General features: G+C 35.3%; 1 protein-coding gene across 2 annotated transcripts in view; it reads left to right on the top strand.

Moving 5' to 3' along the window:
• Positions 1 to 12,304, top strand: part of LTN1 (listerin E3 ubiquitin protein ligase 1) — a 66,027-nt gene extending 53,723 nt beyond the window's left edge. The window contains exons 26-30 of one of the 2 annotated variants that reach the window (XM_032393274.1): positions 2,314 to 2,485; positions 3,236 to 3,456; positions 5,251 to 5,445; positions 6,328 to 6,495; positions 7,084 to 12,304. In XM_032393274.1, the coding sequence (XP_032249165.1) occupies positions 2,314 to 2,485; positions 3,236 to 3,456; positions 5,251 to 5,445; positions 6,328 to 6,495; positions 7,084 to 7,146 (819 nt within the window). In that variant the 3' untranslated portion in view covers positions 7,147 to 12,304. The remainder of the gene's footprint in view (positions 1 to 2,313; positions 2,486 to 3,235; positions 3,457 to 5,250; positions 5,446 to 6,327; positions 6,496 to 7,083) is intronic. The other variant, XM_032393275.1, reaches the window with a different exon arrangement.
• Positions 12,305 to 22,534: the final 10,230 nt, after the last annotated feature.

Raw genomic sequence — 22,534 nt, 5'->3', positions numbered from 1 at the left:
TTGGTTTTTGGGTGTTCTTATAAGTTCTTTATATATTTTGGATACTAACCTTTATCAAAAAAATCCATTGATATGTATCATTAGCTTTTTAAAATTCTACTTCCAACTTTTTTTTTAATTCAGATTTACAGAGGAGGTAGAAGAGTAATTCAATGAAAAGTCATGTACCCTTTTCCTAGAGTCACAAATTTTTAAATGTTGCTACCTTTGAAGATTTATTTATTTTTGGAGAGAGAGAGAGCGCAGCAGGGAGAGGGAGAGGAAGAGAGAATCTCATGCAGACTCCCCACTGAGCATGGAGCCTTACGTGGGACTCAGTCTCATGACCCTGAGATCATGACTTGAGCCAAAACCAAGTCGGACGCCCAACCAACTGAGCAACCCAGGCACCCTAATGTTGGTACCTTTGTACGTGTTTTCTCTATATTTACTTTCTTTGTATTTCCTTTTTCTCTGCTCATCTATTTGAAAGTTGCAGATTCATGAATACTTTTACGAAAAGTATTTAAACATGTATCTCCTAAGAACAAGGACATGTATTGATATAGTTATTATACTCAAATTTAATTTTAATGCAATAATCTAATTTGTGTTCAAATAATTTTGGTTGTCCCTGTAATGTCCTTTATAGTTTTATTCCTTCTCTATTGAGGATTTGATCAAGGATCATGTTTGCATCATGTTTGTCATATTTCTTTAACCCATAATTTCCCTACCTGTCTTTTCTTTATTGTCATTCAGGTTGGTTATTTTGTAGACTCTGTTAGGATTTGAATTTGTCTGATTGTTTCCTCATGATGAGTTTCTGGTTAATTTTCAGCAAGAGTACTTACTGCACTTGGTGATGTGTCCTCAGTGTGTCACCTCAGGAAGCACAGAATGTCAATGTGTCCTTTATTGGTGATACAAAGTTTGGTTACTTGGAAAAGTAGTGTCCTCCAGATTTCTCCATTGTTAGGTACTTTGATCAACATATTTTAAAAATAAATTCCATATCCTATGGCTTGATACTTGTATGTGAGCATTTGTAGTGTTCAGAAAATGGTGTCTTGCACCAAGAGGAGATACATGCTTTAGTGGGAAGAATAATTTTAAAACCGGTACACATACCAAAGAGTTGCAAAGTAAATGTGAACATATGAAAACTGGGTTATTGAGGAATGAGTTCTGAAGCACACAGATGCCTTTAGTGCACCGAGTGATGCCAGATTTTCCTATTTCTTAAAATTTTAATCCCCGTATGGTTAACATACAGTGTTGTATTAGTTCCAGGTGTACAGTATAGTGATTATATAATTCTGTACATCACCCAGTGCTCATCACAAGTGCCCTCCTTAATCCCCATCACCTATTTCACACACCCCCCACCCACCTCCCCTCTGGGAACCATCAGTTTGTTCTCTATAGTTAAGAGTCTGTTTTTTGGTTGTTTGTGGCTTTTTTTTTCTTTTGTTTCTTAAATTCCACATATGAGTGAAATCATATGGTATTTGTCTTTCTCTGACTGACTTATTTTACAAGATTTTCCTATTTTTAAAAAAGGAACCAGAAATCCATATATTTTTTGAAGATTTATTTATTTTGAGAGAGAGAGCATACTCATGGGAATGGGGAGAGGGGCAAAGGGAGACAATCTTCAGACAGACTCCCCACTGAGTGCGAGCCTGACACAGGGCTTAATCCTATGACCCATGAGATCATGACCTGAGCCAAAACCAAGAGTCGGACACTTACCCGACTGAGCTGCCCAGGCGCAGCCAGAAATCCATATTTTTGAGTGAAATCCTGTTTTACAAAACAAGACCCCAAGACATTTTGGACTACTAGTTTGTTGCTCTCTTTTTCTAAAGGGATGCTGGAGTGTTTGCTGTGGTGTGAGGTCAGCCATAAAAATGGGATTAGTTTTAAGTAGGACTTTTGTAAGATTAAGAACTATGGTGCGGGAGGGGTATGTGGAAGACTTGGGAGGAGAGGGAGCAAATCATCTGGGGAGTGGGGAGCAGATTTTCTTAGAGAAAGCAGAGGTGAACTTACTAACAAGGAGATAGTTTGAGAAAGACGTTAGAATCCGTCTCATAATGAGGGGATAGTGAAAACTGCTTGTTTATGAAGAAAGGGAGCAGCGCCGTCAGTGACACATTTGGGAAGTAAGAATGTGGCATGTATTTTGTAGGACTCTTCCATGTAGTTCTAAGTCTTCAAATTAACGCCTTTTTCACTGTGTTCTTGTACAGTCTATTCTACTTTGATTTGTTCTTCTCACTGACTTGGTTTAATTGGGTTTACTAACAAAAATTCTTTACTCTCCACCAGCTTCGGGCACTGTACTCAATGTACCTTCGAAAAACAAAAAGTTTGAATAAATTGCTCTATCACCTGTTCAGACTTATGCCGGAAAATCCGACCTATGCAGAGACAGCTATTGAGCTCTCAAATAAGGACCCTAAAACATTCTTTACAGAAGAGCTCCAGTTGAGTATTAGAGGTCAGTACGATGTGTGTTTGTGTTCTTTCTTGGAGACTAGGTCCAGATTAGGCTGTATTTATTATGCTGTACTCTTCAGAGTTTGGATAATAACCCCAAATGTGTGTCCTGGCTATCAGAAGATTGAAGTGCATGTTAAAATGTCTTGGAGATGTGAGGAGGGTACTATGTCTTGTGAGTACTGAGGTGGATATTCTATGATTTTTGTATAACCTCACAGTGAGCTCTGGGGAAAGTATAGGGACCAGACTCCTTTTCATAATTTATAAGAAGACAATCTTTAAATTTTTTAAAAAGTTTATTTATTTATAATCTCTATACCCAATGTGGGTCTCAAACTCATGACCTGGAGATCGTGCTCCACCGACCGAGCAGCTAGGCACCCCTAAATTTTTCCTCCTTTTTATTTAACTTTTTTTTCCCCACTCCCTGGGCGTAGGGGCTTGGGTTGTCCTTTTTAAAATATGTATGTTCCCTTTTTTTGTGATCTGTCATGTGAAATATAGAATGCTATGTCTAGGCAGATTTTTCAGTGTCATTTGGGATCTTCATTCTTTTTACTTCTTTTTGCCATTCCAATGATTCATTTTGAATGTGTGAGAGAAAGTTAATACTCTAGAGTTCTGGCTTCTTCAGTATGTTTGTTTTTTGAGCTCTAGCTCTAGTTTTAAAGAATTGAAAATGATTTTCTAGTCTTTTATTCTATGTAAGAAATACATGTTATTAACTAAGAATTTGTTTTTTCTTCAGAAACAGCAACTCTTCCCTACCATATCCCACACTTGGCTTGTTCAGTCTATCATATGACATTAAAAGACTTGCCTGCCATGGTTAGGCTGTGGTGGAATAGTAGTGAGAAGCGTGTTTTCAATATTGTAGATAGATTTACAAGCAAGTATGTCAGCAATGTTCTTTCCTTTCAAGAAATTTCTTCTGTGCAAACAAGTACACAACTATTTAATGGCATGACGGTTAGTATTATCTTGAATTTTTTCCGGAAAAGTTGTTTAAATATTGGTTATGTCTCTCATTTGTAGTGAGTATCATCACAATATTAACCATTGGTTCAGAATTTACAGAAATTGTCTACTATATTTTCTACTTCATTCTTGGGTATCAAGTCTCAGTATTAATGTATAGATTGAAACAATGTTATAATTTCATTTACTCCTGTCAGAGGTTTTTGAACATTCATTAGTTCATTCAAAATATATATTGGAACACCTGTAGATTCCAGGCACTGTGTATCAATCACTTGGGAAATGAATGGTTTGGTAGGGTCAGTTTCCTATTGTGTAATATCATACAATCTAATAAAGGGAAAAGAGTGATACCGATATGTTTTTTGCATTGGAAACTGGAAAGTGGCACATTAAGAGGAAGCGTGCTCTGCGATCAGCATGGGAAAGGTTCATCTGACTGAGGGGTTTAGGTGCACCTTTATGGAGGAAGGTTACTTTGAAGTGGGCAGGATTGTGTTTTAGGGGCAGTGAGGAGAAAAGTGTTGAATATAGAGGAAGCAGTATGGCAAAAGCAAAAAGCTTGGAGATGAGAATGTAATTTCTGTGATTGCCCTAAGAAATGATGAATAAGCCAGCATTCATACAGAGCAGGATTCCTGAAGGTAAATAGAGAACCAGTTGCTTCCATGATGAATTACAGCCATACTGGGGAAGGCCTCAAATGATGGTTTAAAATATTTGGTCCTGGGGCGCCTGGGTGGCTCAGTCGGTTAAGCGTCTGCCTTCGGCTCAGGTCATGATCCCGGGGTCCTGGGATCGAGCCCCGCATCAGGCTCCTTGCTCTGCAGGAAGCCTGCTTCTCTTTCTCCCTCTCCCTCTGCTGCTCCCCCTGCTTGTGTTCCCTCTCTCTCTCTGTCAAATAAATAAATAAATAAATAAAATCTTAAAAAAAAAAAAAAAAAAAATATTTGGTCCTATTTGGCCACTGAAAATTTTCCTTTGAAGCAAGTGACACTGTCAGTGTTATAATGCGTAAAATTGCTCTGACTGTAATGTATAGTATAGGCTGTTGGCATGGAGCTTGGGTGCAAATGCATAGTCAGGGAGACCCACTGGTGTAAACATTATAATAACAAGGAGGGCCTGAGTGAGGCAGTATCAGTGGGAATGTTCCATTAAAGGAGAGGAATGTTAAAAATTTTGTGGTGATTTATCCAAACTTGTAGCTAGTTAATATCTGGGAGGAGGTAGAAGGAAAAATTTAAGATGATGCTATGGTTTTTAGCTTGGAAATAGGACAGTCAGAAGACTACACTGGTCAAGCATGGTAATTTGTGTTTTATGTTGTTTGCAATGCTAGTATGAAAACTAAAACCAGGTGGAAATAATTCTAATGGTTGATGGTTGGCTTTAAAGCTCAAGAGAATTCTGTGTCAGAGAAAGACTTAGGGGACTTCTAAATATAGATGATATTTGATACCCTGGGTGTGGAAGAAGAGCAATAATTAAGAATTCATTCTGTCACTGGTCTGTTCAAAACTTATGCAGCAACCCTAATATCATAAAACATACTTTTTTATGAGAAGGATTTCTTTTGAAACTAACTTTGAATTTCATAAAAATCACTATAAAATATGTCAGGTATATAAATGTATGTATTAAATATCTCTTGTCCAGTAAACCAACATGTTTACCTGTGTTGTCTTTGAATGAAGACTGACTGCCAATAGTCAACCTATCAAGATGTTTTTTGAATGAAAGGAAAGAAATTTGCAAAAAGGTATCACCTTTCCTGTGTTGCAGGTTAAAGCTCGAGCTACTACCCGAGAAGTGATGGCTACTTACACTATTGAGGACATAGTTATTGAACTTATAATACAGCTGCCTTCCAATTACCCCCTGGGTTCAATAACTGTGGAGAGTGGGAAAAGAGTAGGTGTGGCTGTTCAGCAGTGGCGGAACTGGATGCTGCAGTTAAGCACTTACCTCACCCATCAGGTAAGTTTCTCTGTGCACATTCAGCTTTCCAGATAGTACTACTGACCTCCTCTTTGAAAGGTAAGTAAGACTTAAAATATATCACTTCTGCTTGAGGTTGACAGAGATACTGTATTTCCTTGGGTCAACACAGATGTATACCTAAATGACCTGAACCTACCTACTGAGCTGTTTTCCTTTTTAAGGTTCTGCAATTTTTTTTTCTGGTGTTTGAGAGGAATTGACTTTACTCCACTGACATTGTGGATGACACAGAACAATGCGTGGTATTAAAGAAACTGTTTGAGAGGGAATCTTTGTAAGATACTGGATCAATGAATATCTTTGGAGCTACTTTTAGTCTAACATTTCAACTCTCCTTCTGTGACTAGAGAAATCACAGTACTCTCAAAGATCTTTGACTTTTAAACAAATGTTAGTTGTTTGCACGTTGAGACTATAAAACTTGATGTATTGATGCAAAACCTCTCTTTCAGGTCTGTCTTTAATGGAGAAAAAATTGTATCTGGTTTCTAAAACTTGGGAGGTCATTTTAAAACCAACGTTCAGAAAACTTAGGAGATGTGAATATAGCCAAGCAGATTCTGTTCTTTCTAAATTAAAATTCAGGGGTGCCTGAGTGGCTCAGTCGGTTAAGCGTCTGCCTTCAGCTCAGTTCGTGATCTCAGGCTCCCTGCTCAGCGGGGAGTCTGCCTCTCCTGCCGCTGGTGCGCTCTCTCTCTCTCTCTCTCTGTCTCTCGTGCTCACTCTCGCTCTCTCTCTCTAAAATCTTTTTTTAAAAAATTAATTAAAGTTCAACTTTAAAATTTATGAAATTGAATAAAAATAACTTCGGTGGTCTTCAGAGTATATTTACTCTATTTTTTTTCTTTTTGTTAACAGAATGGAAGTATTATGGAAGGCCTAGCCTTATGGAAAAATAATGTAGACAAACGTTTTGAGGGTGTTGAAGATTGCATGATATGTTTCTCAGTCATTCATGGTTTCAACTATTCTCTTCCCAAAAAAGCCTGTAGAACATGCAAGAAAAAGTTCCATTCAGCCTGCTTGGTAAGTCCAAAGAGAAATTAACTTACTTATATTTTATGTATATTTATATGTGTGATATCTAATTTTAGAAAATGATGTTAAACTCTTAATGGTAGTTAATGAGAGGCATATTAAAATGATTTTTCAAAATCTGTAAAAGATAATTAGTAATTCACGGATACTGGTAGCATCAAAGCACTTTAATAAATGAGTGTTTTTATTATAGCTCTCACTCAGACAGTACATGTCCTATAAGATCTAGACCATAAAGGAGACTGAAAAAATTGGAACCAGGGGCCATCTGGCGTTAGAGCTCTTTACTGTTTTTAAACATCATATTGAAAAGAAAGCTGCCCAAGATACAGTTGCTTCGTAAGGAGGTCTTCCTGACATGTCTTAGTGGTTGGGTGCAGGAACATAGGGAGAAAGAGTCATACTGTAGCCTTTGGAAGTAACGTGAGTTGTGTTGATTTTGGAGATGAATGGAGAAAGCTAAAATTTTGGTATTCTCCCTTTTCCACTTAATCATTGTTAAGCTTACCTTGGATGTATATGTAAAATGACAGCTTTAAAAGGTTCTTTTAACATTTAAAACCTTTTCTTTTTCAGTACAAATGGTTTACGTCTAGCAACAAATCCACTTGTCCACTCTGTCGTGAGACCTTTTTCTGAATTTTTTCCTTCCATTGGAAGTGATCCCTGAAGTAAATCAAGCAAAGACTGTGGATCTGGATCCATCTTAAAGTGTTGATGGGAGGAGGCCAGTGAGCATTACTTTTAAATAGGACCTTCTCTGGAAAATTATTTTGGTTAAAGTAATGATCCTAAAATCAGGTTTACTTACCTTTAGATTGCTTTGTAAATGTTTGGAAACCTTTTCTTTTACATAAGAATATTACATATTTGAGAGAAAATATTTATATTAATAGTTTAATCTTTTTGTATATTTAAAAATAAATATGGAAAAACTCTAAATTACAGAATTGGAATTTGTGAAAGCACTGTACAACTGTATTATGCTAAAAAGCCCATTCAGTTTGTTGATCTATGTTCTAGAAGAGTCCAAGTGAGGCAAATGAATTGAGAGGGTTGATTTATATCTACAGATATTTTAGGACTTATTTATTAGTTATGACAACAAAATTAATTAGTATTCTGCTATTTGTAGATTATTTTAATGATAAAAATGAGGCTAAGCTATTAATATAGCTTATCATAAGCTATTTGAAGCATGCTCTGAAATCCTATATAAAAGAGTGTAAACTGAACTTTAAGGTGTCTCCATTAATCAAAGGTTATGAAATTCAGAAAATTAAATTCACAGCACTGACCTTTTGCTGTGGAAAAATTTCCATGTATTAGTGAAATTTGAATTGCAGACTTGTCAGTGAACTTGTTACTCCATTTGAGTGAGTCTCTAGAGGGTATGAATTTGAGAGAAACAGAATTAGATTATTTCATTCATGAAGCAGAGTGGTAGTTACCCCTCTATCTAGAGGGAAGAAATAAATAAGTATTTCTGAAACTTAAAATTGGTGGAAAAAACAAAAATTTTAAAATGTCATAGGAGGCTTTCAATTTTGTAAGCAAATTTTGCTATTCTTACTGGCCAGAGTTACACTACATTAGAGATTTGGGGGAGCTTATTTTTTCCAGCCTTTAGAAGTACAAGTTAATAATTTTAGCACTAAGTAAAATTCAGTATAATGGGCTGAAGTGGAATAGGTGAATACCTGCCGTTTGCCACATCACTGTTACCCTTAAAAAAATTGTGCCCAAGTTATAAAAGTATGGAAGTTTAGAACTTGGAATAATTTTATTGCAGTCTTCCATTACATGGGAAATATTAGCATATCTAATAGCAAGTTTACTTGAAAGATCAGCTAATCATCTCTGTTGCAAATGTTTAATTGGCAAAAAGCAAGTCATGTTAAATAAAATCACTGCTTACCATCAACTGGGTAAAATGGTTATTATTGAAATAGAATGAATGTGGTCAGAGTATTGTAGTCAAGAGTGAAGTATTATGCATGAATTACAGATCTCTTGAGTTGAATTTGTAGATCCAGTATCCTACCCAGTTTTGTCTGTCTCTTGGATTTTTCTCCCTAGTGTTTATTATCTTATAGCCTTGAGACTCAAGGAGTCAGTCAGTGAAGAACAGATAGCAAAATTCTACCTCTTCTTAACCCCTTTCTTAAAATATTCTCTTTCTATGTCTCTCTCTGACATAGTAATCCCAAAGGATTGTGTTACTCTGTGAAAGTTACACACTTTTCCTTTAAAAATGGTTTTATAATAAGACCTTGTTTATAACTTTTCCAGTATTGGTACTTCTTGGCTTCTGACCCAAACCTCAAGTAGAACAGAAAAGGGAATAATGGAGCATTGTTTTTCCACGTTAGTATCTAGGGCATCAGATTCTTGGTGAAACACTATAATTAAATGGAATACCTACTCTTCATACTTAGGACTCTTAACACATTTCTTTGAGACTTGTAAATATAAATGTAAAGCTTGTTACTGTTTATATGCTAAAGAAAAGCTTTCCAAAATAAGACTGAAATTCAGAATATCATTGATTAAAGTTTTATTTATATAGCTTTAACACTGCAGAGCATCCCTTAAAATTCTAGCATAAGGACATTAAAAATTGCATGAGATTCAAAGCCCATTAGCAAAATTATTAATTTAAAACCCTAATGTAAATTGCAAATTTTAGAATTTATTTTTAACTCTTATTTATCACATGCTCTAATGTATTGTACATAAGTTTCTGTGGCTTAAATAATTAATGTTATTATTTGATAAGTTTTGGTGGTGTGAATGATTAATGTTCTTATTTGATTGTTATACCATATGTGCCCATTAGGATTCTTTTTAATTATAAAATATTTCAAGTATACAGAGTAATAATATAAATGCCCTTGTACTCTTCACAAACTATTTTGCCATATTTGCTTCTGATTTTTAAAGAAATAAAATATTCCTCTTTTGTACTCCTCCCTGATGCCATCTCCTCTTTCCCTCCCTAGAGCTAACCTACTGTTCTGAAGTTGGTGTGACTCCTTCCTATTTAAGATTTTATACTTTATCATGTGTTTGTATCCATAAATAATATATAGCAGTTTAAAAAATATTTTTATTTGCGATAGCCTATTGTATGTAATCTTTTGTAACTTGCTTTTTCACTCAACATAACTGCTGTTTATAGTATATTAGTTTACTTGCCAATTCCCCCAATAATGGTCATTTCAATTATTATTTTTTGCTATTTTGAACAGTGCTGCAGGTGTACATCCTTGATAACATTTTCTCACACAGATGTCCTAGATATTCTCTCATATGTCCCCAAATGTATATGTATACTGTGTGATATGTATACTCTGTGACTTTAGATCTTGTCAAGACAGTTGCTCTCCAAAGTGGCGTGCAAGTTTGCACTGCCAACAGTAAGGGAAGAGAGTTCTGGTTTTCTTGCCTCATCACCAATACTTAGTCTTCTCAGATTTTTAAATTTTTCTAGTCAGAGCTGTGAGATAGTAGCTTTTTGTTTTAATTCATATTTCCCTGGCCACCAAGAACCTTAGCTTCATTTCATATACTTATTGGTCATTGTGAATTTATTATCTATATGCCTACTTTTCTCTATTACATGGCAGCTTTTAGTGTGTGGGTTGACTTTAATGTGGTCTGTGGCCGTCTTAATTATATAGAATTTTGCAGTTAAGTTTAGTCACATTTATCATCCTTTTCCTTTATGATTGAGCCCTTTCTGTGTTAGTTTTTAAAAATTTATTCCTTCCCTGAAGTCTGAAAAATTCTATTTTGCTTCAAAAGCTATAAATTTCAAAATATGCCTAATTCACCTCAAATTAAATTTTGTGATTGTTGTAAGGTAGAAATCCTACCCCATATTGATAGCCAGTTCTCATAACGTCTCTTATTAAATAATATGCCCATTCCCCCATTAACTTTGTAGTGGCTCCTCTCTTATATTACCAAATCTCTTTGCATGTGCAAATTGGTTTCTGGACTCTGTATTCTATTCCATTAGCCTACTTATCTGTGTTAATTCTACACAAATTTATTTATTTAAAAAATAGCTTTATAATTAATTTGAAGAGGAGGTAAGTAGTCCTCTACTCTTATTGTTCCAGGACTTTCCTTGGATAGCCGTATCCTCTGCTATCCAAGTACTCCCCTTCCCTTGCTTGTTTATTATCATGGCTAGTTTGTCCTCACTGTACTAAGTTGTTTTAGGAAAGAATTTGATAAATGCCCGTGTTAGGTTTTATCTGGTGCAACTGGGTGGCTCTTCTGGCTTAAGGTCTTCCAACCCAGTTATTCTGTTTGTTTATTTGTGATGGAATGCTTGAACTTCTCCATGATTTTGTCTTTTTGTTTTATAAAAGTTCCTTGCAAAAAGACTTTGGGCTCAGCAAGGTATTTAGCATGGGGGTCTGCTAATCTAACAACTTTGATAATATCTTTTTTTTTTTTTTAACTCTGGATTTCTTTTTAAGGATAGTAACTTCTTTAGGTGGCACCAAAGCACCAAATAACTTGTATATTTCATATCGGATTTTATTAGGTTAAGGAACCTCTGCTTCTGTAGCATTCCAAATTGGTATGTTATTTCAAAAATATACTGGCTATCTATTTACTCTTCTTAGCAATGTGATATGTCCTATAAAAGACTCTTAAAAAGGAACCTATAAAAGACTACAAGTTTGTCCACTTGAGTCTATTTTTCTAAAAGACTTTGGTGTGTTGTATATCCAGATAATAGTCTTCCTTTTCATTTTTTAAAAATAAAACCCATTAACAAACAGTATTTGTAAGAATTTAGTAGTACAGTGTTCAAAATGTCTGTTCTGGGCATAGACACTTCTTGAACTGCAGAACCATAATCATGGGATTCTTCATCAGCTAAAGATAATAAAGTTAATGGACTTGAGAAGGCTATAGCACTGGATGGTAAAATGAGAAAGAGAAAGTGATAATATACTTTATGTGGTACCATTAGATTTAATTTGCATATTGATCTTGTACCTTCCAACCTTGCTGAACTACTTTATTCTAATAGGGGTGTGTGTGTGCGTGTGTGCGCACATATGTGTGTGTAAATTCCTTAAGATGTTCTATTATATACAAGATATGGCAAATAAGGAGTTTTACTTCTTTTCCAGTCTGGATTCCTTTTGTTTCTTTTTCTTGCTTAATTGACTTGGCTGGAACCTCCAGTGTTGAACAGAAGTGTTGAGAGTAGATATGCTTGTCTTGTTCTTGATCTTAAGGGGTAAACTTTCAGTCTTCCAGCATTGTGATATTAGCTGTGGTTGATAATAATCAGACTTAAAGGTGAACTTAGTACATATGTGAAGATGCTTCAACTAATTATAATTAGTCTAGTTAGCAGTTTCTCTGATGCAAGAGAAAATAAGCTATTGGATCAAAGGATAAGCTTGTAAGAGACAATGGAGTTTTTATGTGTGCCATGCTGCAGAAAAACTATTAGAGCAGAGTTTCTCAACCTCAGTACTTTTGGCATTTTAAGGTGCATAATTCTTTGTTTAGGGAACTGCCCTGTGTATTATAGGATGTTTAGCAGCATTCCTGGCCTCCATCTACTAGATGCCAGTGCAGCATCCCATTTGTGACAACCAAAAATTTCCAGACATTGCCAGATGTCCCTTGGGTGGTAAAATTGGCCCTAGAGAACCATTGCCTTAGAGCAGGACTAATAAGCCCTATTGAATAAAAATATAATGTGAGCCACATGTAATTTTAAATTTTGCTAAGTAGCCACATTAAAAAATGTAAGAAGAAATAGGTGAAATTAATTTTAATAACACATTTTAACTTGGTATCCAAAATACTATTTTGATATGTAATTGATATAAAAATTAGATATTTTACATTTTCTGTATTATTTTTGAGATCCAGTGTGTTATTTTAAATTTACAACACATTTCAATTCAGATAGGAAATTTTCATCAGAATTACTTGATCTTTATTTAGATTTCAGAAAATTTACAGTTAAGAAAGTAAATTCATATACCTAAATTTTCCCAAACATACTTAAAAGTTTTCCAATAACTGGATCACATGTCCATTTTGGAATTTAAATTAATTAAAATTAAATAAATTTTAAATTTAGTTCCTCAGTCACACTTGGCATATTTCAAGTGCCTACTTAGCCACCTGTGGCTAGTGACTGTTGCATTGGACAGTTGCAGTCCAGGCCTAACTTTACATGTACAGACAGAAAGAAAGGTTTATTAGAATCTAGGAAGATTCAGTCTGGACTGTTGTTAAATTCAGATCCAAATACTTTACCTATGTCTTGAGAGTCTTTGCCTGTAAGAATTCTGGGATTATGGGTGCGTGGGAGGCCCAGTTGGTTAGGCATCTGCCTTCAGCTCAGGTCATGATCTCGGGGTCCTGGGATCAAGCCTTGCAGCCTCTCATTGGGCTCTCTGCTCAGCGGGGAGTCTGCTTCTCCCTCTCCCTCTCCTTCTGTGCTCTCTCTCTCAAATAAGTAAAATCTTAAAAAAAGAATTCTGGGATCATAGCTTACCACTTGATTATTTTTGAAATTGCATACACAGTGTAGTTATATGTCCAAATCAGCTATGCTTTAATCATATATAGAATTTTCCAGAGCTTTAAAAAAAAATCTTGCAGTGTTACCTGGCAGTTTCATATATTAAGTAGAACCTTACTTATTAAATGGTTGTGTCATAAAGAAAGTACTATATCTTAATATTGGTCCCAGAATAACAGTTAAAGATTTAGACATTTCCACTATTTGGTTTCAGTACTCTGAGGGATCTGGTATTCTGTGGTAGTGGAATTATTAGTTTATAAAGTGACCCATATCTGTATTTTGTTGTCCATCTTTATTTATAAACCTGTCTCCCTAGTTTAGAAGAAGGTCAGGGAATTTTTAAGTGCTGATGTCTCCTGGAATGGCATTAGTAGAGAGACTTTGGATAGTTGTCCTGTTTTTATCCATTATAGGGCATTCATTTTTCCTAAGGCCCCTTCTGCTTATGGTATCCTTGTCCAGAGCTGCCTAATTCTTACAGAACATAAAACCTTTTGGTCTTATTTTTGATACCAGTTGTTTTATCTTGAGGGTCAGAAATTTGTTTTGATTTCTAGCTTTTTGAAATGTTAAGTGACATCTTCTAAATTGTCATTTTTAAGTCCTATTTTCATTAAAAAAAAGAAAAAGGACAAGCCCATCTGCCTTTACAAATTAGCTCTTGAGGGTACCCCAGAATATTGTTTCAATTTTCAGAGTCTGCTACTTACTCATCTTATTTATTTATAATTTTGAATTTTCGTCCAATCTGTCTATGAGGGAAAGGCTTCTGGAATGGCCTTATGTAGTACATTTCCTGTTTGCTTCCCCTTTCAGGGTCATACATTGAATTATGAGGAAACTGGGTTATTTAAACCATCTCCTAGTTTTGGGATCTTTGTTGTTATTGATTTTGCTGCTTTTAACTATTTTGTTCCCATCTGAGGGGCTAATAATTAAGTGAACTTGTTGGTACAGACTCCAGGACAACAAATATCTAACAAAATTCTGAATTCTACAGCAAATTTGTTTTCCGAAGGTTAAGAAAATCCTTGATTATATAATGCTCTCTACTTGACTCCAGACCAAGATTAAATATCAGTTTCTTTAGATCTGCATTCTGCTCTAATAGTTTTGAAGGGATATGATATGATGTAATTGTTCTATCCTAAGAAAAACTTTGAGCAAAGGATCACTTTTTTTTCGAGGTAAAAGAAGGTGCAGAAAGACAGAAGGAATTTGGTAAAGATCAAGAGGGAAAGGTGTGAGGAGGTGGATTTCAGAAGGCTTGAATGGCAGTGAGTTTTCGGTATTTCAGTTTGAGATCTCAGCATACCAATCAAAAGTTGACTGTTGAATACTTCAGGCTTTTCCCTCCTGATTTTTCTAGAGCTCCTTTGAATGTATTAATTTTGGCATATCAGAAGTTCCTTAAAATGGCTATAAGTAATTGTAAGTCATTTTTTAGCAAAATTTTGCCACTTACCAAGTTAAGCACAAGGGTTAGGATTGTAGTGAAAACTGTTAGGAGGAGGTTGTGCCTTTGATGTAGACAAATCAACGACAAGAAAAAGGCACTGCATTTGTCCAAAGTGTATTTGTTAGCAGTAGACGAGGGTCCCCAACCAAGCAGAGGAGAGGAAAGAGCTGCTGATCAATGACCCCAGCCACTGATGATCCTGAAATAAAGACTAAACAAAGTGAACTTCTTTTACAAATTGCCAGGCCTTGAGGAGTACTCATGAAGATGACCCAAAGCAAAATTCGACCAATCATTCTAGCAGCCAATTGTCATCAGTCTAATGGGCCATTAGTCTTTAGGGCCAATTTATACTGATTTGGAGCCTATTGCGTCTGTCTGTTCCCTATGAAGTATTTCCTTATACATTCAACACACGCAAGACAATAACGGACAAAACAGGAATACTTAAAACAAGATTTTGTATAAATAGATGAACAAAAATGTGCAAACAAACCAAGCAGTGGGAAAATAGGTAGGATAATGGCAAAAATATTTACCAAATAGTTCACCTCTAAATCAGAAGGTAGGTTATCATATAGACAAGACAAAGTCTAATAAATAAACTTATATGGAGATCTATTTGTTTAGAAGTCTTAGATAAATTCAGCAATAAGAACTCAATGAAACTGGTCTAAGTTCAGATTGTTTTTGAGAAACTCACCTGGCAACAGGTCTGAGACCTGCTGGAATGTGGGGCTCAAGAAGCCACTGATCTTTCCTGTTGGTCCAAGGATCCACTGGAATACGGTCAAATGAGGTATTCTAAATAATCTTCTTGTGGGAATTGTCCAAGGAAGAGATGAAGATTACCACTTGATAACTGAAACAATAGCTGGGAAAGGGAGAGTTATGCTGGTTAGGCCCATCATTTTGAATAAACCCAACTGCTAATTTTATATAAGGTTTTTGAGTGAGGGATTGTTATGGTGTTCAGTTGGTTGCAGAGGTCGAGTGGATTGAATGGTCAGTCTTACAGACATGGTTATTCTGGCAAGACCTGGGGCCAGCTGGCTTTCAGCAGATTTACTGATAAGTTTATTGTTGATTGGTTGGCCTTTGAAGTATGAGACTGTCACTGAATGATTGGCTTCCAGAGGCAAGTTGTCATTGATCAATTAAGATAAACTGAGGCAAGTTTGGATTGATCAAATAGGTTTAAAACTGATTCAGATTTACTTGTTACTGGCTATAGAACAATCTTTTATTAGGACTTTCACTAGGCTCTTTTTTTTTTTTTTAATTTTTTTATTGTTATGTTAATCCCCATACATTACATCATTAGTTTTAGATATAGTGTTCCATGATTCATTGTTTGTGCATAACACCCAGTGCTCCATGCAGAATGTGCCCTCCTCAATACCCATCACCAGGCTAACCCATCCTCCCAACCCCCTCCCCTCTAGAACCCTCAGTTTGTTTTTCAGAGTCCATCGTCTCTCATGGTTCTTCTCCCCCTCCGATTTCCCCCCCTTGATTCTTCCCCTCCTGCTACATTCTTCTTCTTCTTTTTTTCTTTCTTAACATATATTGCATTATTTGTTTCAGAGGTACAGATCTGAGATTCAACAGTCTTGCACAATTCACAGCGCTTACCAGAGCACATACCCTCCCCAGTGTCCATCACCCAGTCACCCCATCCCTCCCACCCCACCCCCCACTCCAGCAACACTCAGTTTGTTTCCTGAGATTAAGAATTCCTCATATCAGTGAGGTCATATGATACATGTCTTTCTCTGTTTGACTTATTTCGCTCAGCATAATACCCTCCAGTTCCATCCACGTCGTTGCAAATGCCAAGATCTTATTCCTTTTGATGGCTGCATAATATTCCATTGTATATATATACCACATCTTCTTTATCCATTCATCTGTTGATGGACATCTTGGCTCTTTCCACAGTTTGGCTATTGTGGACATTGCTGCTATAAACATCGGGGTGCATGTAGCCTTTCGGGTCCCTACTTTTGTATCTTTGGGGTAAATACCCAGTTCACTAGGCTCTTTTAATAAAAACCTATTCCTAATAGGGTTTCTTGGTTCATAATTTTTGCTAGATTTACTTTTTAAAAAATGAAGTGAAATTCACATAACAGCCATTTTTAAATGGACAGCTGAGTGGCATTTAGTACAATTTAACAGTTACTCCTTAATCTCCCACCCTACCCCTGGTAACCACCAATCTACTTTCTGTCTCTGTGGATTTACCTATATAACATGTGACCTTTTATATCTGCTTTCTTTTACTTGGCATGTTTTCAAGGCTCATGCACATGGTGGCATGTATCAGTATGTCATTACTTTTTATGGCTGAATAATATTCCACAGGATGTGTATACCACAGTTTGTTTATCCATTCATCTCTTGATGGACATGTGAATTGTGTTTTTTGTTTTTGTTTTTGTTTTTTTTGCTGCTGTGAACAATGTGTCTATGAACATTCATGTACAAGTATTTTTATGAGTACATGTTTTCAATTCTTTGGAGTATATACATAGGAGCAGAATTGCTGGTAGTTCTGTTTTTAACTTTTTGAGGAAACACCAAACTGTTTGCCATAGTAGCTGCCACATTTATATTCTCAGCAGTGTACAAGGGCTCCAAAATCTTCCCATCCATGCCAACACTTACTATTTTGTTTTTTTCCCAGTTGTTGCCATCCTAGTGGATGTGAAGTGGTATTTCATTGTGGGTCTGATTTGAATTTCTCTAATGATTAATGATGTTGTGCATCTTTTCATGTGTTCATTGACCATTTTGTGTATCGTCTTTGGAGAATAGCTATATAAATCCTCTGCTCATTTTAAAATTTTTGTTGTTGAGTTGTAAGACTTTAAAATATATATTTAATATATATTAATATATTAATAATTATAGTACATATTGATTAATATATATTTATATATATATTTCGGATATGAGACCAAGATCTACTTTTTATTTTTATTTATTTTTTTTTAAAAGATTTTATTTATTTGATAGAGACAGACACAGCGAGAGAGGGAACACAAGCAGGGGGAGTGGGAGAGGGAGAAGCAGACTTCCTGCTGAGCAGGAAGCCGGATGCAGGGCTTGATCCCAGGACCTTGGGATCATGACCTGAGCCGAAGGCAGCTGCTTAACCGACTGAGCCACCCAGGCGCCCCCAAGATCTACATGTTAATGCTCTTTAATTTGGGGGGGAGTTCTTGAGACTTCAGTATTAATTAGGTTTGGCTCTGAATGACAAACAGTCCAAAGCAAATTTCTTAAACAAGAAATTTCTCTCTTTTGTAAATGAAGTCCAGATGTAAGCAGTTGAGGGCTGTACTCCATAGACAGACCGAGGTTTCTTACGTATGTACATGGACCTAGGTTTCTTAGTTGTTGCTTCACTATTCTCAAATTGTGATTCCACTTCATGGCCCAAGCTGACAGCCCAAGCAAGCCCCAGCTGTTGTGCACTTTACAGTCAGCACAAAGGAAGAAAGAGGAACATGCTCGCTTGCTGTGAGGATGCTCTTCACAAGTCACACACAACACACACATCCTTCAGGAAGAATTTTTTCTCCTGTCAATCTCGAGCTTCAAGAGCAGCTGGACAATATCTTTATTCCTAGTAGCCATATGTCCAGCTCAAAGTCAGGAGTTCTGTTGCTGAGGAAGGTGGGGAGAATAGATATATGGAAGGACAACCAGCAGAGTCTCTTACAACTGTTTTGATACTTGTGTGAGTGCTCGTCTTTCCCAGTATTAGTCAATATTTGCAAACCTGGATGACCACAATTTTCTAGAGTTGCATATGCCTTTAAAATGTCAGTGTTCTTTATCCAGTCTAACAACCTTTGTTTTTTAATAGTAATATTTAGCTCATTTACATAATATAATCATAGATAAGTTTTATATTTTTCTAATTGTCTCATTGCTTGTGTGTTCTTTTTTCGCTTCTTTTGGACTCATGAGGTTGTTTGTTTTCCAGGCACCCGTAGTCTTCATGAGTATCTTTTATTCTTATATCCTTCTATTATCTTAACTTTACATTGTAAATGTGTATGGTTTATTATTCAAGGTTATCCTGGAGTTTATTACAATACACATTTGGCTTAATATCTCATATGAATTAATACTTTAACCACTTCCTGGAGGACAATTCAAGGACCTTAGAATAATTTCAACACTATTGTTTTTTTGTACTATTGTTTTCAAGCATTTCTTTATATTTTAAAACCCACAAGACATTACTGCTTTATTAGCCTGTATGTTAGTTTGTATTTGTCATATGTCCTCTTTGTATTGACCTCCACTCTTCCCTGCATCTTTGGCAATTCCTGTCTTTCATCACAGCACAGTGTCTTGCATCTTTGGGATTCCACTGTGTCTGTTGCAAAGAATCGGAGTTTTATTATTCCTTGTAAGGAATGTATCCCTCACCCCACCCTCCCCCGGCTGCTTTGATTTTCTCTTTGTTTTTGGTTTTAAACAGTTTTACTGTGGTGTCTCTAGGTGTGGATTTTTGTTGTTGTTGTTTGTTTGGGATTGTAAAACTACTTGAATCAGGGATTAGATGTCTTCAGTCATTTTTTGGAAAATTCTGAGGCATGAACTCTACAAATAGCACTTTTGCTCCATTCCTTCTCTCCTGTTCTACTCAATTTTCACCATAAACCATATGTGTCTTAGATTTTCTGTGTTGTTGTTTTATTCTTTCTTCTCTTTATGTTTTTATCATTTGTGTTCTAGTAGTTATTTAATAACTTAGAAAAATGTATTTTTAATACCTATAGTCTGGTCACAGGAAATTAATTTTTTAAAATTTCAACTTATATTTTGTTACAGAACAGTATTATGGGGGTAAATAAAAATATTTTAAGCACTAAAATATGCTATAATTCTGTGAGGTAAGTGGAATAAAAATACTGACCCAATGAATGATGTTAAATGTCTGACTGTTGAAGAGTTTGTTCTTGTATTATTATATTGATGATGGTACACGACGAGATCAGTCGTGCCGAGGGTGGTATGACCACAGACGATACGGTGATGGTGGGAATCAAATTGCTATAGTATTTAGATTCTGTTAGATACATTTAAAAGAATGATATAACAGTTTTTAAAAATGTAAGTATAATATGCCACTGGAGATCTTAAACTTATTTAAATTTATGATGGTAAATGTTAGTTATCAATTTAAAAAATAATGTGAAGTGGTACGTATTTTCCCAAAATGTGTTTAGAGGTATGCAAGCAATAAAGTTTGAAGATACTGTCCTGGCAGATGCTAAGTGTAAGGTGGGCTATCAGGTTCTAATACCAGACCCACACAGATCTTTATTGATAGTTTTATAGAGATTTAAAAATATTTCTTGAGATTTGGTGCTAGAGAATCTGACATGAATAGCATGTCACGCTCTCTCTATTCTAGGTGAGCTAGTCAAGTTATGGTGCTAGAAATGTTGAAGAAACTGCTTTACTGCTTGAGTCCCATCTTCCAAAGGCTCTGTGGTTAGGATTCTAGCCGTTGCTGGAAAAGAGAGAGAAATCAAACATATCTGTTGTCAGAGCTTCCCTAATAGCAAAACCAACAGCCTTTAGGAAATGAAAAGGTTACATTTTCTATCAACAAAAGAATATACATTTTGACATGTCTTACTAGAAATGGTTTTGTAGTTAATTGTCACAAAATTACAATTAATTACATTTTTGGGAAAGCACTTTCCTTAATTCAACACCTCCTCATGCCTACATAATGTGGAGCTTTGTCATGGTCAGCTTGGCAGTAGTTCTGAGGACAGTGCCTATGGAATGTCACATCTTTTTTTCTCATCTTACTGTGCTGGCAAGACTTCTTAGTAAACAGTCTTCCTTGTTTCTTGATTAGCTTTAAGATGGACTATTTTAAGTACTAAATGTGATACACATGTATAGGTTTGGGGTACATAATACTCTGTATTAGGAAGTATCTTTCTATTCTTTGCTTATATTTTAAAGTCCTGAATGGATGATGAGTTTTATCAAATGCTTTTTCTACATCTATTTAGATGACAAGTTGTTGTTTTTCCTTCCTCTGTCCTTGAGGTGGATTACATAAATAGATTTTCTAATGTTGAACCATTCTTGCATTCTTAGGATAAACACTACTTGGTCATGATCAGTGCTATTATTACTAGTAATATATTTGTGAGTTTAAAAAATATTTTTTTCAAATTTTGCGTCTTTGTTCACAAATAAAATCAACCTATGATCTTTCTTGTATTTATTTATATTCATAAGAGAAATTAACCTAAATTTTCTTATATTGTTTCCATTTGGTTTTGCTATCAATGATACACTAGTATCATAAAATGAGTTAGGATTCTTGAATGTTTGGTAAAACTCACCCATAAAATCACCTGGTGCTTTTATTTTATGGGGTGAGGGTAGAATGGGCAGATACTCAACTAATTCAATGGCTTTAAATGTCATAGACTCTTTAAAGTGTTCTACTTTTCACGAGTTAGTAAGTTTTATTTTTTTAGGAGATTATCCATTTCATCTGTTTTCAAATTTATTGCTATAAAGTTATTCATGTTATTTTCTTATGATTTTAACATTTATACTCTATTTGCAAATCGGTCTTTTCATCCCTAATATTTATTTGTGTCTCATTTCTCTTTTTCTTGGTCTACTTTATTAGACGTTTATCTTGTTAATCTTTCCAGAGAACATGTTTTTGTTTTTAACTCCTCAGATTCTTTTATGTTTTATTAATTTCTTTTTTTCTTTTTTCTTTTTTTCCTTGTCTTTTGGGATAAATTCTTCTGTCTTGGCTTATTACTTTCTTCTATTTCTTTATACTTTCTGATAGTTTATTCTTATCCTTTTTGTAGCTTGTTGAGTTGAATGTTTCCTTATTTTGTCTATTTTTGTTTGTTTGTTTTCTGATAGATGCATTTGAGGGGTGTATTTCTCTCTACATCTTGAACTGTATTTCACAAGAGTTGACATGTGATGCTTTTTCATCTCATGATTTTCAATATGATTGTTAATTTGACCCAGTTATCTAAAAGTGAGCAGTTTTTTTTATTGTTTGTTAATATAGGAAGCATTTTGGCTATCCCTTTTATTTTCACTTTTTTGAAATAAATTTCTACATATACTTCATTGTGGTTATGATTTCTATTTCATCGTGGTTACTGTTTTCCCTCTGGCATGCGGTCATCCTTAGACGGGAATCACTAAGCCCACTCAGGGTGCAGAAGTAGGCTCCACCTTTTGAAGGGGTGAGTGTCAGAGAATTTGTGGACATAATTTTAAAATCCCCACAATGGAGATAATGCACATGCAGATCTTGATGGAGCAATGTTACACCAAAAACAATGTTCTTTTTAATTTAAGAAAGCTATAAAAGACAAATGAATTTCAAATTGGTTGAGGTAACTATATAATTTAGGATTACATCCAAATTGTGTTATGCTATCAAATAGCCTCGGTTTAATTTATATATACACACACACTTTATACTAACTGAACACTATAAACAAACACACAAGCTGATATTAAACAGTATACTTCAGCAGAACAATGCATTCTTTTTCTCTGTGCAGCCTATCATAAATTGGGTTTTAGATATATTGGAGGTTTCGAGCTCATGCTGTAATTCACTGTAAGTGTCCTACAACGGCATCAGAGCTTTTCTAAGTCCTCTAAATTTTGATTACATTTGTTTAAGCTCAGAAAACTAATGAAAGAAAATGGCATTTACAATATACCATAGGAGCCAGGGAGACACCAGCACTTAGCAAATCCACTAAATAAGCAACCCCATCTACTTCAAAAATTCCTAATTATTTTAATATGACTGCTCAAAGACAATTGTTTCAGCACATGGCTACTGCGGGAAGCACGTTGATATATCACTTTGCGAAGCATGACTTTTCATTTAAGTAATTCAAGTGATTATTCTAAAATAATTTCATTTTCCGTTCCAGTTT

Source organism: Phoca vitulina, unplaced genomic scaffold (assembly GCF_004348235.1).
Source record: "Phoca vitulina isolate PV1807 unplaced genomic scaffold, GSC_HSeal_1.0 scaffold72, whole genome shotgun sequence".
Taxonomy (NCBI): Eukaryota; Metazoa; Chordata; class Mammalia; order Carnivora; family Phocidae; genus Phoca; species Phoca vitulina.
Note: the sequence above shows the minus strand (reverse complement) of the source record. Positions and strands in the feature narration are given on the sequence as shown.